Here is a 14,867-nt window from a genome sequence, read left to right as displayed (position 1 = left end):
ATATATATATATATATCTAAAAGATATCTAAAAGATTATAAAGAGATTTTCAGACAATGCGTATTGTCTGAGTGATCTTTTAAATAATACGAATAATTTTCATGCTCACCTATCTTTCTTTTGCTAAAAAGCTGAATTTCCGAGATAAGATTTAATTATGTTGACAATTAAAGATTTAATTATGTTACAAGTATACTTACATGCTTATTATTCGCAGCAGACGAAATTTTAACAAGTACTGGTATACCTTTCGCGGGTTTGTAAAGGGCGAAAGGAGTTTGACCCTGAAGCAACGCTATTTCCATCGCTTTCGTATCGATTTTGTTTATCACGATGCTGTCCGTCAAATCCGACTTTCATGAAATAAAATGTCAAAACTTAATTACACAATCCGTAATTTAATAATCCGTTTTCATCGTAAATCAAATTTATATATACTAACCGAACCGAAATAATCTTTCTCTTTGCTCTCACTTGTTTGACGCCGATCGCCATTGTATAACTGAATGATCCTAACGTTCTTGCTGAAAATATATAATCACATATCGCGCATTGAGATATCTATAATTAAATCAATTGTATATCACATGAAATAATAATTAAATATATAAGCGCTTTGATTGTCCGTTTAGCCTCTGCGAGAAATAAACTAATTCAGAGAGATATCTCTTACAGGAGACTGACCTGTAAAATTACAATTTTGTTTTTAATTCGTCTATATTTAATCATTCCTTTTATATCTAACAAAGATATCAATTAATAATAGAGAGATCGATATTTTTTAATTAAATGAATTTGAAATTCTATTCGCATTCTATGGATATTCATTCGAGATGACGGACAAATTCCAATAATTTTTTTAGATCATTTATACGTTTATTACGCCAATGGTTATGCATTGTATATCGCTCTTCATGTCGCAGCCTCTTTCCACCTCTTTCTCACATACCTTTTCCCAGCATTTGGCTCGTTCACTGCGGACTGCGCGTTGTTCGTGCTTCGATACTTAATACCGTGCTTGTACTCCTCGTGCGAACGCAAGGCGAACCGTCGCGGGAACTCCTTTCCGCAGACTCCGCATGAATATTGCATTTTATCGACGTGTGCGTGCGCTTTTACCTTGTGACAGACCAAATTCGACATTTGATTGAAGCCTTTACCGCACAACTCGCACTTGTACGGCCGCTCATTCGTGTGCGTGAACACATGGTTTCGCAAATTGCCTGAAAAACGTTAATTGCTGGATTTTTCGATGGCCATATGTTTTGTGCACGTCAATTAATGTGAAAAATATATAATAAAATCACTGACATAAATAAATTTAAAGAAGAAAGAGCAAAAAGAAGACTTAACGGAATTTCATTCGAAAATTCTTTCCGACTGAATGCGAAAAAAATCTGCCGATATGAAATAATGGATCTTTTTTGCATTATTTATACTTGTACGTATTATACCTTTTTGATGGAATCCTTTACCGCACACGTGACACTTGTGCGGTTTATGTTCCGAGTGTGTTTTTCGATGAGAGATTAACGTAGATACTCTAATGTGAAATACATATTATTTTAAAACCAAATGCAAGTCAATACAGAAATCATTTTGTCATTTTTAAATGTAAAATTTAGAGTTACTAGAAATGATTTCCGACCTGTTAAATGTTTTCTTGCAAAATTCGCACACATAGGGCCTGGCATCGCTGTGTATAGCTTTATGTTGACTCAATGTTGACAACTGTCGGAAAGCCTTGCCGCAAGCCTCGCATTTAAAGTTTCTCTCGTCGGTATGAGTCGGCAAATGTCTCATCAGAGTGTACTGATGGCGAAACTCTTTCGAACCTGATTCGAATATCAAACTAAAAGTTTCTTATAACGAATACAAGTTGTCGGCCTTCGTCGACATTAAAAAGTAATTACTCACTGCACTGTGAAATCGAATGAGAAATCTAAATCATATTTTTCCTCGAAAAAAAAATATTTGTTCATTTTTATTTTTAATTCTATTTATTTTTTTTGTGTAATTTTTTCATTAATTATTGGCTAATGTGGGAATGTAAGAATTACAATTATTCGTATCAAATATTCTTTATTAATTAAATTTTTTAATATTTTTTTATTAATTAAATAAGTTCAGATATTACGATAAGAAGCGTTACGTACAAATACCGCATTCCCAGATCTTGAGTGTCTTTCCATCGCGTTTCAGATATTTTACAAAATGCAACCTGGATCGCGGATCATCCTTGTCGATAAGCCGAGTAGTCGGAGGCGAAGGTCTTTCGGCAACAGGATGTGAATATACAACCACATTCTTGTCCGGCGTGTTAACACTTTGCTCGAAAATCTAAAAGAGTTACTTAAATGAAAATATCAAAAAAATTTTTTTAATCTACAAATTGCAATAAAGAAGTACTACAAAGTTAAATCATGCAGTGAGAAAAAAATATTTAATGCTTATGATTATAATTGCATAAAATAATTATGATCAAAGGCTCCAATCTTTATTATTATTAAAATATTATGTTAGTAATAACTATTGTATTATTCTATATAAAATATATATATGCATAATTAGAACCAAAAATGTGAAATTCATACACACAAAAGCTTGATGCAATTTCAAGGATTGCATTATGCTGTGTAAAAATACAGTTTCCTAGAATACTCCCGTAATTATGCATTGCGATGTAGATAGGCAAATACCTGGAGCATAAAACTATAGAAATGAGCGTATGTAAATGACATTCTTCAAAGTAAGAAGAAAGGAAGCAAAGATAAACTAGATAAACGGAGCAACGTCCGTCAGGTAAAATATTTCATATAAACTGCTGCCATAATGATATGCACTCGCTCTTGGCAAACAACTTGCCGCACTAATAGTTCGACAAATATTTAAGATACCTTACTTTGGCACTTACTTTGTACCTTAACGCGTCCTTGCCCACGAGTTTCGTGATGGTACTGTCGATATTGATCACTTCAGAATCTATAGAATCCACTCCCAGGTCCACGCACTCCTCCTTGAAAGTGATTTTACTCGGTTGTAAATCACTCTCAGTTTTGATAAAACTATTGTAGCGATTGATTACTTGGCTCAATTGATGATTGGCGACAAGTCCTAATCCCGAAACACCTGGTACATCACTGTTCTTCGATTCCGGGCCTTCTTCTTTCACGTAAACCTCGTAAACGCTGCATATAGTCGCCGCATTTATTTCATAAATTAACAGAATAAGCAGAATTACAACAAACGTGTCATACATACCGCACATTTTCTATACTACAACAGGTTAATACGACTTTTTTTATATGTACAGAACGAGTAAACTAACAGTATCTTATAACTTACACATCAATGTTATAATTTCCTATTCAACAATGTAACTTATGTACAGCATGTGTTATATCACATTTATATTGTTGAGTGGAAAATTATATTGATCTAACATTTTTGTCAAGAAAAATTCACCCTAAGAAAAATTGAATATTAATTTTTTATATTAAATATTATAACGAAATTACAATAAATATATCGTTTCTCTACTACAGCTACTAAATTCTAAGACTTTTTATATGTATTAAAATTCATCTTAAAAAAAAACCTGAGGATCGCTAACTCATTATTAAGTTTTATAAAAAGAAAAGGATTTTTTTACATCACATTGTACGATTCAATAATTATATTTTTCTTCGTATTACCGATATTCGAAGAAAGTAGTTCGCATTCGTACTTATGCTGACTATTTACGCGAACGTTGCGAGCTCACCTGATAACTTCGTCCGGAATGGGACGAGGGAATTGCACCTGCGGATCGTCGTACTGAGTTTCCCCTAAGAAGTTGAAAAGCACATTCCGTGGAGAAATTGTTGTTTTATCTTAAAAATAATTACGACGGTATGTTGTGCTGTACAGACACTTCGTGAGAAGCATATTTGATATTTCGAAGTAACTATTTATTTCATAAAGATGCATTTTATTATTTTATACACAATCGAATGCTTTGTTAAAAACATGATTTTCACAATGTACATATATACTTTGGAGACTGATCCATCTTTTAAAAAGTCTAATTTTTAGCGTTTATATATGTATCATTATTATTATTATTATTATTATTATTATCATCATTATAATTCTAGCAACAATAGATGTGTAATCCTAAAATCTGCAATTCGACAAAGCAGAATAAAAATACTATACTTCCACGGTGTTGATATTTTCTTGCTCGAGAGAAAGAAACACGTTTACAATATTATTGTTTGTGGAAGAATTAACCTTCCGCTTTTGTTACTGCTCAAAAATTCTTCATGAAAGAAAGATCTGTTTGTTTGATAACATAACCGTTCTAATCAGCGGATGACGTCTCAAGCGAGATAATCGTGATACAGTCGTATCGGTATAGTATATGTAATATACAGCTCATTTTATACATAGTTACATCGTGTAAACATCTATCTTGAAGTTTCGTCGCGTTCATAAATTATGTATCAACAATATCAACGTTCGCATGTACCATTGACACTCATTTTATGTGTAATGGGCTTTCTATAATAAATTTCCTAAGCTTTAAATCTTAAGCCATAAAAAAATATAAAATAATTACATGATGTAAAATTCCAAAATATCAAAGTTATATCTACTAGATGTACTTAAATATATCTAAAATATTTCTAGATGTATATTTAAATAAATACATCTAAAAATCTATTATTAGGTCAAATTCTAGCGTTGATTGACATTCTTCTAATTCTATATCTAATTTTCCGTGCAATCTGGATCTTTTTTGGTATAGGATTTGGAAATTTTCAAATTTCTCTAAAATAAAGTAGTTCGACCCCTTGCTAAGATATACATTTTTAAACAAATTTCGACTTTTCCTTATTTTTGTTTAAATTTCAATTCTTTAAATAAAAGTTTTATCATTTGAATTAAAAAATTTAGTAATGTAATAGAGATATTAAAAAATAATTTTGATTTTTTAAAACTATAAAACAATAAAAAAATTTGAATTGAATAAAAAGATTCCAATTGTAAATAAAGAATTAAACATTATATTTTAATATTTGAGTTAAAAAAATCTGGTAATTTAATAGACATATTGAAAAATGATCCTGAATTTTTTTAAAGCATAAAACAGTAAAAAAACTTGGGTTGAACAAAAGGACTCAGATTACAAGATTAAACATTAATTGCAAAAATATTAATTAAAACTGCAAGGCGAATAAATATAATCTAATTAATTTGCCAGTATCATACTTGTAAATAAAATAAATTTCTATTATTCATATTAAGTGTATACATATATATTCTTATTATATTTAATTAAATTATATTTAATCAACTTACTAGCTTTATATTCTATTATTTATAAATTACTAATAATATTTTTTTCTTATTCTACTTGAGAAAATTTTACTCCAAAATATTTCCGCCATTCTATAATTATCAGGCACCGCCGCATACAGCAAAATGTAGTAAAAAAAAAGAAGCATACTGTGAACGGCATCCTGCAGAAGGCATCAACGACTCGAGAAGATCCACAAGCTAAGAATCGTCCTTGAATCGTGAACGATGCACAACGAAAGATATGTTTACCGATAAAGCATGTTAACTTTTTCCATTCTCCGAATAAATCGAGACCCGATTTTTACATCAAATTTTTTACGATACGCGACCGATCTTTCCGACGTGTCACGACGCGTCGCGATTCGCGGCTCTGACCTCGGCTTGTTTTGTCTGGCGTCAAATAAACGAAAGCCGCCATTATCAGAGCTCATTTTTCATGTGATGCTGGCGATGCCCGCTCGGCGGATCCGCGACTTTATTGGTGAGGCGAATCGCGAGAACGGTAAGACGGTTATACTTACAGTTGTATCCCTGCATCAAATTGCCGTGTGACATTTTCGCATCGATCGTTCGTGAATCGGTCCCTGGCCGGCTCCTGCCCCCCTCAATGTCATCTGCATTGACCTCCACCGGATAATTCCAGGAATCGAGCAAAAGCACGCTACACGAGCGCCTTCTGACGAACGATCCGAGTTCTAACAAGTCTCGGCAAGAGCGTGTCCTTTATTATCTGTTTCCATCTCAAGCTCCTCACAAGAGGAATTCGTCGAAATGCAGCTCATTGATTCTTTTGCTCTCATCTTTTGCGAACACGAAGAATCGTGCTATTTAATGTTTCAATAAAAAGGTACGTTTTTTTAATATAACAAATATAAAATTAATATGCTAAATTAACCCATCATCTCTTAGCTAAATCTGAGTCTTTTAACTCCAATGTAAAAATCTTTAATAAAAATTGAAATTTGTTAAAAAAACGTTTAAATTAATAATAAAGGAACTGGACTCCGCTTTCCTTTATTTTCGAAAAATTTCGTTTATATCAAAAAAGATTTAGATTGCAAACAGAGGATTAAATATATAAAAAAATTACATATATAATAAAAACAATATTAAGTCGATAAATAATCGACGCACGCTTAGCTTGAACTGGAAATTATAAGAATAAATTCGCAAGAAATATTAGTTGCTTTATTTACAAGTGAAACTGAGTCTGAAGTGAGCTGAGTATTTCATACTCAGATTAATGATGTCATTATTTGTTTTGGTAAAAGTTATCATATGACAGATTCATAACTTTTTAAAGTGAGTTTACGAGACTCATTAAAGCACATGGTTTCGATGTGTAGATTATAAGCAAAAATCAATTAAATCTCATTTATCAGAAAAAGGAATGCGTATTCAACTGAATTATGATGTCACAAGTGAGAATTATGTCTGAGAATCTATGTAAATAAAAACTGCTAACTGTTAGGCATGAAGAACCGCTTTGAAATAGCATTTCATTCATGTATATATAAAAATTCATGTATATATGAAAAGACAAGTTCTTGAAATATTTATATAGATGGAAATTCTAGAATTCTAATTCGATTCGACCGTAAAAAAGCGAAAAATTCGTTGATTTAATAGGAAGCACATTGAATTGTTTAGGTTGGTATTCATATAGTTTATATATTCAGATCTTATATTTAAAACCGTCTTAACCGTTTAGTCTTGAGATGAACCAATCAGAGAGCCGCATTAGCATCTTAAAATATTACTTAAGACAGTCTTGAAATAAGAACCAACTATGGCCGATATTCATAGTCAGTTCTTATATTCAAGATCGTCTTAAGTTCAGTCTTAAGATATCACGAACCAATCAGAGAGCCGCATTAGCATCTTAAGACATTACTTAAGACGATCTTGAAATAAGAATCGATTATGAATACTGATCTTAGTTTTAAGATTTTTAAGTTTCTTTTAAATGCCGAATTTTTATTTCTATTGTTCCCTTTCTCTTTCCGTGAACAAAGACGAGATATTTGAGTGTATATAACTAACATTAATATGCCGAGAAACATCTGTACTCTATTCGATCAGCGACGAACTAACGGAAACCATCTCGGGGACCGAAGAACTACTTCTCCCTGTTTTCGGAATTCCAGTCAGGTATGTCGGCAGCGGTGCTTTCCATCTACCAACATGGACTCCCGCCATACTTGTCCGACTCAATTATGACTTGCTACTTCTTGTTAGCCGCTGTTTAAGTTACTCTGGTCTTCCTTCCTACCTGCCTTGCCTGTCTACGTCCTTATTCGAGTCAGCCAAGTCACCTGTCAGTCTTCTCTCTCGCGGACGCTGAGACACGCAATTTTTTCATACAGAAGTCTTCTTCTGCAAAAAGAAGCATTTAAAGTGTGACAGATTGAATATTTTAGAAAATTCTAATTTCAAATGAAAATATTTGCAGCAAGAAAGCTGTAAGGTTTTAATAAAAAGATATTTAATCGCGTATATTTTTATCTATAACAAAATACTCTTGTGAATCAAATAGATGATTCATTTTTCTATATTTAATATCAACGACATTGCTTTACCTGTTGCTCATAGACACACTTACATAGTTATACTTGCATAAAAATTTTGGCTTCCTTTTTATTCTTTTAAGATTTAAATTCGATTGCAAAAAGATTTACAATTTTATACGATGTATTATTTGGTGAAAACATATTATACTTACAATTGGTTCCACGCAGTGGAAAAGAAGTACTCGCGAACTACGCGCGAGTCGATACCGATGTTTGCCAGCTACTTGCAAACTGTTGAGGAAGTGACGGCAGTTCTCACTGGGTGTTCTTACTGCGAAACTTGGGTGCTGCATAGGCGGAACAAAGCGTGCTTCTCACTCGATAGCGATGATATTACGAACCAGGAGGAGAGAAGCTCTCGGCTGACGTCAGAAATTATATACATGTCTTCCGGAGTAAACAAATTTTAAAACAAAATTCTGTACAAAATGTACTAAATTATTAAATTCAGGTTGAGAACGGTGGATAGTTGAATTTATTAAAGAATATTAGGAAGGAGCATAAAGAGAAAAAATTGGCCGCTATTCAGTTCTTGTATTTAAGACTCTTAATTTTCCATCGGATTTCTCAATGCTTTATTAAAGTCGATTGTTTTTATTTGTAAACTCTAGTAGATGAATCTCTAATAAAAAATAAGTAAAATACAATCTAACTTTGATGATAATAAAAACTTGTTAAAGCTTTCACAAGTATGTAACAAGAAGTTTCCAGATTTTTATACAATCCGGAACAATATAAAAATTTGCACTAAAATTTGAAGTTGCTAATGAAGGGCGAAAATTTCACGTTGCTCTATAGAGGATTAATTACAATCTTGAGGTGTCATATATATATTATATTAGCATCTACAGATTCTAAACTGGAGATCGAATTCCAACGGGATAAGATGGTTTTAAAATAAGAACCGATTATGTATATCGGTCATTGTTTTTAGTATTACAAATGTGGCATGATAAAAGTGAATGTGATTATTGATACTCAATATCTACTCAAATCAAATATGATACATCATATGTCGTTCTTTAATACTTACTTCTTCTTTCGAAAGTAAACTAAAATAATCAGTTGCTGTTTGTATAATTTTTTTTTAATCAAAACGTTTTATATGCAATAATATACCGCTATTCTTGTATTTTCGGTAACATTATATATGTCATAAAAATAATTCAATACTAATAAATAACATAAACCCAGCAGTATTGCATTATATGCTTCTTCTTGGTATTCTTTATTCAATACTGGTTATTTAAGTTTGGTACGAACACGAATTCTCGAAATCGATTACAGTTCGATGTGCGAGTGGCTTAATTCCTCTTTTCAAAAACGACGAAGTGCAACTAAACTTGATTTTAGCAATAACTTTTTAGTTAACAATGTAACAACTTTAGAATACATTTTTATAAGTTCTTGGAAAAATGCGTCAAATGCGATTGTTGCATTGAAAAGCTTTCGATTTCAAATAGGATTTACTTGAAGAATGTAGCTTTTGCTGTTTAAAAAGAATCTTAATTTAAAGTTTTACTTTTGTGCAAGATGTACCTCGTATTTTCAGATAAGGCAACATTATGCGGGATTATATGTTTTTTTTCTTCTGTACGTCAAACCCTCGCGGACTCTCTCTCTCTCTCTCTCTCTCTCTCTCTCTCTCTCTCTCTCTCTCTCTCTCTCTCTCCGAAGCTTTTCGAATCGATCGACATTTTTCGCAAGACGTGAGACTTTCAAATGAAAGCGTGGTCATTAGAATGGGGAAAGAATTGTTTTTCTCGGGGAACGTTTGATTTACCTCATCAGCGAGTTCTTAACTTCGGTATGGGGCTTGAATGGCGGTCGGGTGCTCGAACGAAACGCTTTCATGAACTCGACTCGAGCGAATGGCTGTAGAAAGGTGCGAGAATTCGTGAAAAAGAGGAAGAGACGGCGAAAGAGAGAACTAGAGTTGCGACTCTGAAGGAAAAAGGGAAGAGAGGAGTCGAAGGAGCTCACAGCAGCACAGCGGTGGGATGGCAATTTGATTTTGCAACCTAGATAAAGAAAGCTTTCTTCCTCGTTATTGGTTACTACGAGTTCGAACCTCCTTAAACTCGGAAGAATTTCTCAGTACGCGGGGGAACAGCCATGGGGATAGTTCCATCGCGCACCGGTGTAAACTTTCTGATGCGATATACGCGCGCGCGCGGCGTAAATTACAGAACGTGGCACGAAGATGCGTGACCGCGTGGTATAGATGCTCTCAGTGGTATCGAATGTTCGGCGAACGGCTGCCGTGAGATGGATAGCCTTGTGTCGGAATGAACCATCCTGCAAACTGTGCAACGATGAATCATTGCCAGGAATAAGAAATGGGATGTCAAAGATACAATTCTCCTTCTTTTTGTCTCTCTTTCACAGAAAGAACATTTTACTGAAGTGTCTAAAAATTTAGCTAGATACAGATCTGAAAATAACTTTATTAAACTGGAGAAATAATTATGTAGAACTTTCATTGCTAGGAATAAGGAATGAGGGTATCAAAGCGCAATCTACTCAAGGATTATTTTTAGAAGATCATTTATAGAAATAGGTAAAATCTTTCCACATAATGTTTATCTTGTTTATGTAAAATAGGAAATACAATTTTATATTTTTGATTAGAAGTTGAAGGATCTCAAAGAATTCATCATTCTCAAGAATTCAGATAAGCCATAGGTTACTCATCACATAATTATTTTTGATGGTCCAATATAATTACTTTCAGATCTATAATATTCTAACACATTTCAACCTTTCTTAATTACACATTTAAAAATTTGACTATTCTAGTGACTTCTTAAAATAATCTTCCCAAATTTCTTTTGCGAGTGTTGTCGAAATAAAACTGTTAATAAACTCGAACGCGATAGTATGTTCCACAAAAAGAATAATTTTGCTGAAGTATTTAAAAATTTATGTACAGATCCGAAAATAATTTTGGACTATCAAAATTATGTATTCAAACTGATTAAAATTTCAACTCTTTTTGCAGTATTACTTATTATGCTTGATTTTCCTACATATATAATTATTTTGATGGTCCAACAAAATTATTTTCAGGTCTGTATTTACTTAAATTTTCAGCTATCTCAGCAAAATCGTTCTATCCGTGAAATAAGAATTCACGATCAATGTAACGGATGTTCGATCAAGCATCACCGTCCGCTCGTCTTCCTGCGAACGACGTAGGATCGAGAAAGAAAGTCCCCGAACCTTCCCCAGACTCTCTTCCGAAGTGCCGATGGAGTCGGCCGACCCAAAAACAAAGCGGTAACTCGATAGAGATGTCATCCTACCGTCAAGAAACTCGGGATGACAAGAATAGGGTGACTCACGAAGCCGCTACCGCCGCCACCACCGATTCTCTCCTTACTGTCTGTCCACCGATCTCCCCGCACAACCCTCGACGTTCATCCTCGCACCCCGCAATGACCTGAACGACGACGACGCTCGTCTTCTGAGCGACCACGAACTGTCCAACTGTCCAAGTGCCCATTTTCGCGGGACACCTCCATCTCTCTCCTATCGCGAATAATATCTCTCCGGAATACCGACAGGCTCGTCTCGCGAGCGAGTCCTTGACAAATACGTAATCGCGATCCCAGTATCATTCGAGTTTACCTACTAGAATATACTGCACATATCTCGACGGGCAAATCTTTCGGAAGAATTGTAGTCACATCGATTTCGATTGACGTTGTACTCGTCTGTCGTTTGCAATGTAACAACGTGATAAGATTGTTTCCATCTAATGACGTTACCCACTCAGAACCATGAGACCTCGGTGAATTCAATTACAGTATGCAATTGTGTTACGAAATGGACAAGCTCGTGATACATTTCATTCGTTCGATCCTGACAAAAGAAGCGAAAGTAAGATGTGACAACTTTTCCTAAAAGGAATCATAATAATATCGAAGATACATGGAAAAAATGATTTTGTTGAAGTATCTAAACATTTAGTTAAATATAGATCTAAAAATAATTTTACATTATCAAAATAATTATGTAGGATTTATATATAATACAAATTGATTTTAGAATTTTTATCAATAAAGAAAAGTTAATCCGATTCACCTTTAATTTGTATAGTTAAATTTTTATATACTTTAACAAAATCATTCTTTTCATGTGAAATAAAAAAGCAAAAGAAGCAGAACGGATTGAAGAAAAGAACATTACGTGATGGCGATTCTTTTTAAATGTCGAATACACGCACACATATAAACGCACATATACAGACTTTTTCAAACGCGTCACAAGGAAATTAATTTTCTTAATGGTCGCGCATGTGTAAAATTTCATTTTCATTTATTAATTTTCTTAATGGCATAATCTTCAGTTTACATCCAATTGCTATCGCTACTTCCGGAATCAGATCGCCAGGACGAACGGGCGACGCGCGCGCATCCGCTTTAGCGGGAGCGGTTGTAAAAAATTAATTTTCTTAATGCAACACTATCTACGAAATGGGGTGAATGCCGAGATTGCGAAATAATTAGTGTTTCCTCGATTTGCGTCGGGGAACTGAAATTTCCAGGGAAATTCTCCTGGTATTAGGACTCCGCACAGTATAAGTTCCATAGCGCGATTGCCCACCGGAATATTATATACGCTATGTGTGTATGTGTGTTTTTCCGCAGGCGCGTATATGCCGCGTTGCCTGCATGTAAATTCGCAAAACTTTTACGATAACTATAACGCACTGATTTAAATCCGCTCGATGTAGGTCCTAGAATTGCTGTTAACCAGATAATATTTACATCGTGAATTATATAGAATACGGTACATAATTTTTCGATTTTTGCAGTTCTTATTCTTTAATTTAATTTTAAAAAATAAAATAGAGAGGGGGAGGGAAAAAATCAATGTTTTTAAATTCACTTACCTTCCTGTATTTTTCTGTAAAAGTATCTCGTTCCGAAAAACTAATTTCAAACATTTTGTCTTGTTGTATGACAATGTGCACATAATATTTTTTATTAATAGTGACTCTTTCGTATTTGTGACTATAATAACATCGATAACAATATATAATTTAAGAAAAGAATAGTTGGAACAAATTATTGACATCATAACAATTTTTGTTCATAACAGATTGCTTATCTCTTCATTATATTATATCTGTATGTAAGAAGCAAATGTTTGGAAGCTTCTTCAAAGTTGAAAGACGTGTTTTATAATTCGGCACCATTAAGAAAATGAAATTTGCAATTCAGATAAGCGAGATATTTCTTACATTTGCATTGATGTTGCCGACTTTTTTAGTACTAGGAAAAATTTCTAATTGAAAATTAACGGACCAATAAGGTTCTGATCATATTAATCAGAATTCCTATCATTAATTTGGCATTTGATTATCTCAACTAGAATTACAATAGATTTAATCAGAAAATTCTGATTCATCTATTTTCAACCAGAAATTTTTCTCAGTGCAGGAAAATTAAAATGTACTTTATAACACATTTCTACATACTATATAGAAATCAAGTTCATAAATAGGAAGAGCGTAGATGTAATACGTTCGTACGAATTATCGTCTAAGATCACTGCAAGATAGCTTTCTTTATTTGCGACAAATTTAACACTGAGCTCCTATTATCTTATCTCTTCGAATAACGTCCGGCCGGCATTCGCCATCATCGAGGATCTGTTGGCCTTTATATGTCAAACCTTTTCTCGACATTATTTCGAATGGGTCAATCAGAATCAAGAGTTCCCGTCAACAGGAGCCGTAAGTCTTCAGGAAACAAAGGAAGAGAGATAATACGTTGGAGCAGTGACGGGCGAAGGAAACGGCGCGACGTCTCCCTCCGGCAATCTTGTGTCGCGACGTCGTAACTGCCTCAGACATCCTATAGGTTCGTAACCGTTTCGGAATCTCAGGGAAGGTGTTCGGCGTGAAGGGGGTGATGGTTGGCACAGAGTACGGATATAGCGTAAATTGTTAAGGCGAGGCCTCGCCTAGTTATAAATTAGGAAAGAGGCAATCTCGCTCGGGTCGGATGTTTTCCTGCATTTCCCGCGCCCTTTCCGCGCGCCACCACCCCCTCGCGATACCTCCTTGTCTCTTTGTACGAGGCTTTAGTACCGGTCATAAAAAAAGGAGGAAACGAGCCGTCTCAGAAATCCAGCTGAAATTAAGCCCCACCGTATGGTTTCTCTTCCCCAAAAAAAGGAGAAAAAGAGAAGAAAGAAAGAGATAGAAAGGAAAGAAAGAACACCAGAGGCCCGGAAACTCCACAGAGCGTCTTCCTCGTTGCATCTCCCTTTCTTACCTAATCACAGTTAGACCACCGTCGCTGTCTTTCGCGAGATTGTGTCGCGTTTATGTGATGGTATCGCGGCAAAGCGCGCCCTTTGTCATGGAAAGCGGTTTAAGGAAAAGCCCGATTCGCAGCAAGTCGGAGACGCGTTCCTGTAACTAAGGACGTCTTCAAGATTCTATAAGGGAGTCCGCACAAAGAGACGAGTAACTATAACAAATAGTTATACTTACCTCTAGCTACTTATTTTCTTCTAACCGCAGACAAATGTGAAGTATTTTTCCACGACGTATCCGAATCACTGCTTCCTGTTTTTTAATGGAAGTTTACAATTTTTTAAAAATTGAAATCCTACACATATGTATAAAATGTTAAATGCATAATGTGTAATTAAATTATACTCAATTTGAAGTATTTTTCTAATAATTTCTATAGGTTGTTTCTGTTTCTGTTTCTTCATTTTTTATTCAATATATCGTTAAAGAGTCCTTTCTATTTGGTGACACAAATATCGTTTTATCCTTGTTATTTTCTGAGGCAAGAAAGGTAGAATTGATGCTCGATTTGTATCATTAAATAGAAAGCTCCTAATTTAACTAATGAAACAATGGAGTTAAATCATTTAACTCGAGAAATGCAGAAATAAAATATAGAAATGTATCTTTGATTATTATTTTAA

The 14,867-nt window shown here is 34.2% G+C and overlaps 2 protein-coding genes across 2 annotated transcripts in view; one reads left to right on the top strand and one right to left on the bottom strand.

Annotated features, from left to right (window-relative positions):
* Nucleotides 1-5,898, bottom strand: part of LOC108691884 — a 10,443-nt gene extending 4,545 nt beyond the window's left edge. The window contains exons 1-10 of the mRNA XM_018199818.1: nucleotides 5,865-5,898; nucleotides 3,764-3,827; nucleotides 3,086-3,188; nucleotides 2,915-3,016; nucleotides 2,157-2,340; nucleotides 1,649-1,835; nucleotides 1,455-1,543; nucleotides 950-1,223; nucleotides 443-524; nucleotides 201-353 (exon numbers count right to left, since the gene is read on the bottom strand). Coding sequence (XP_018055307.1) covers nucleotides 201-353; nucleotides 443-524; nucleotides 950-1,223; nucleotides 1,455-1,543; nucleotides 1,649-1,835; nucleotides 2,157-2,340; nucleotides 2,915-3,016; nucleotides 3,086-3,188; nucleotides 3,764-3,827; nucleotides 5,865-5,898 — 1,272 coding nt within the window. The remainder of the gene's footprint in view (nucleotides 1-200; nucleotides 354-442; nucleotides 525-949; nucleotides 1,224-1,454; nucleotides 1,544-1,648; nucleotides 1,836-2,156; nucleotides 2,341-2,914; nucleotides 3,017-3,085; nucleotides 3,189-3,763; nucleotides 3,828-5,864) is intronic.
* LOC108692005 (bifunctional methylenetetrahydrofolate dehydrogenase/cyclohydrolase, mitochondrial) overlaps nucleotides 1-14,867 on the top strand; it is a 94,349-nt gene that overhangs the window by 32,908 nt on the left and 46,574 nt on the right. The window lies entirely within an intron of this gene.

This window comes from Atta colombica, unplaced genomic scaffold (assembly GCF_001594045.1).
Source record: "Atta colombica isolate Treedump-2 unplaced genomic scaffold, Acol1.0 scaffold55, whole genome shotgun sequence".
NCBI lineage: Eukaryota > Metazoa > Arthropoda > Insecta > Hymenoptera > Formicidae > Atta > Atta colombica.
This window is presented reverse-complemented; position numbering and strand designations above follow the sequence as displayed.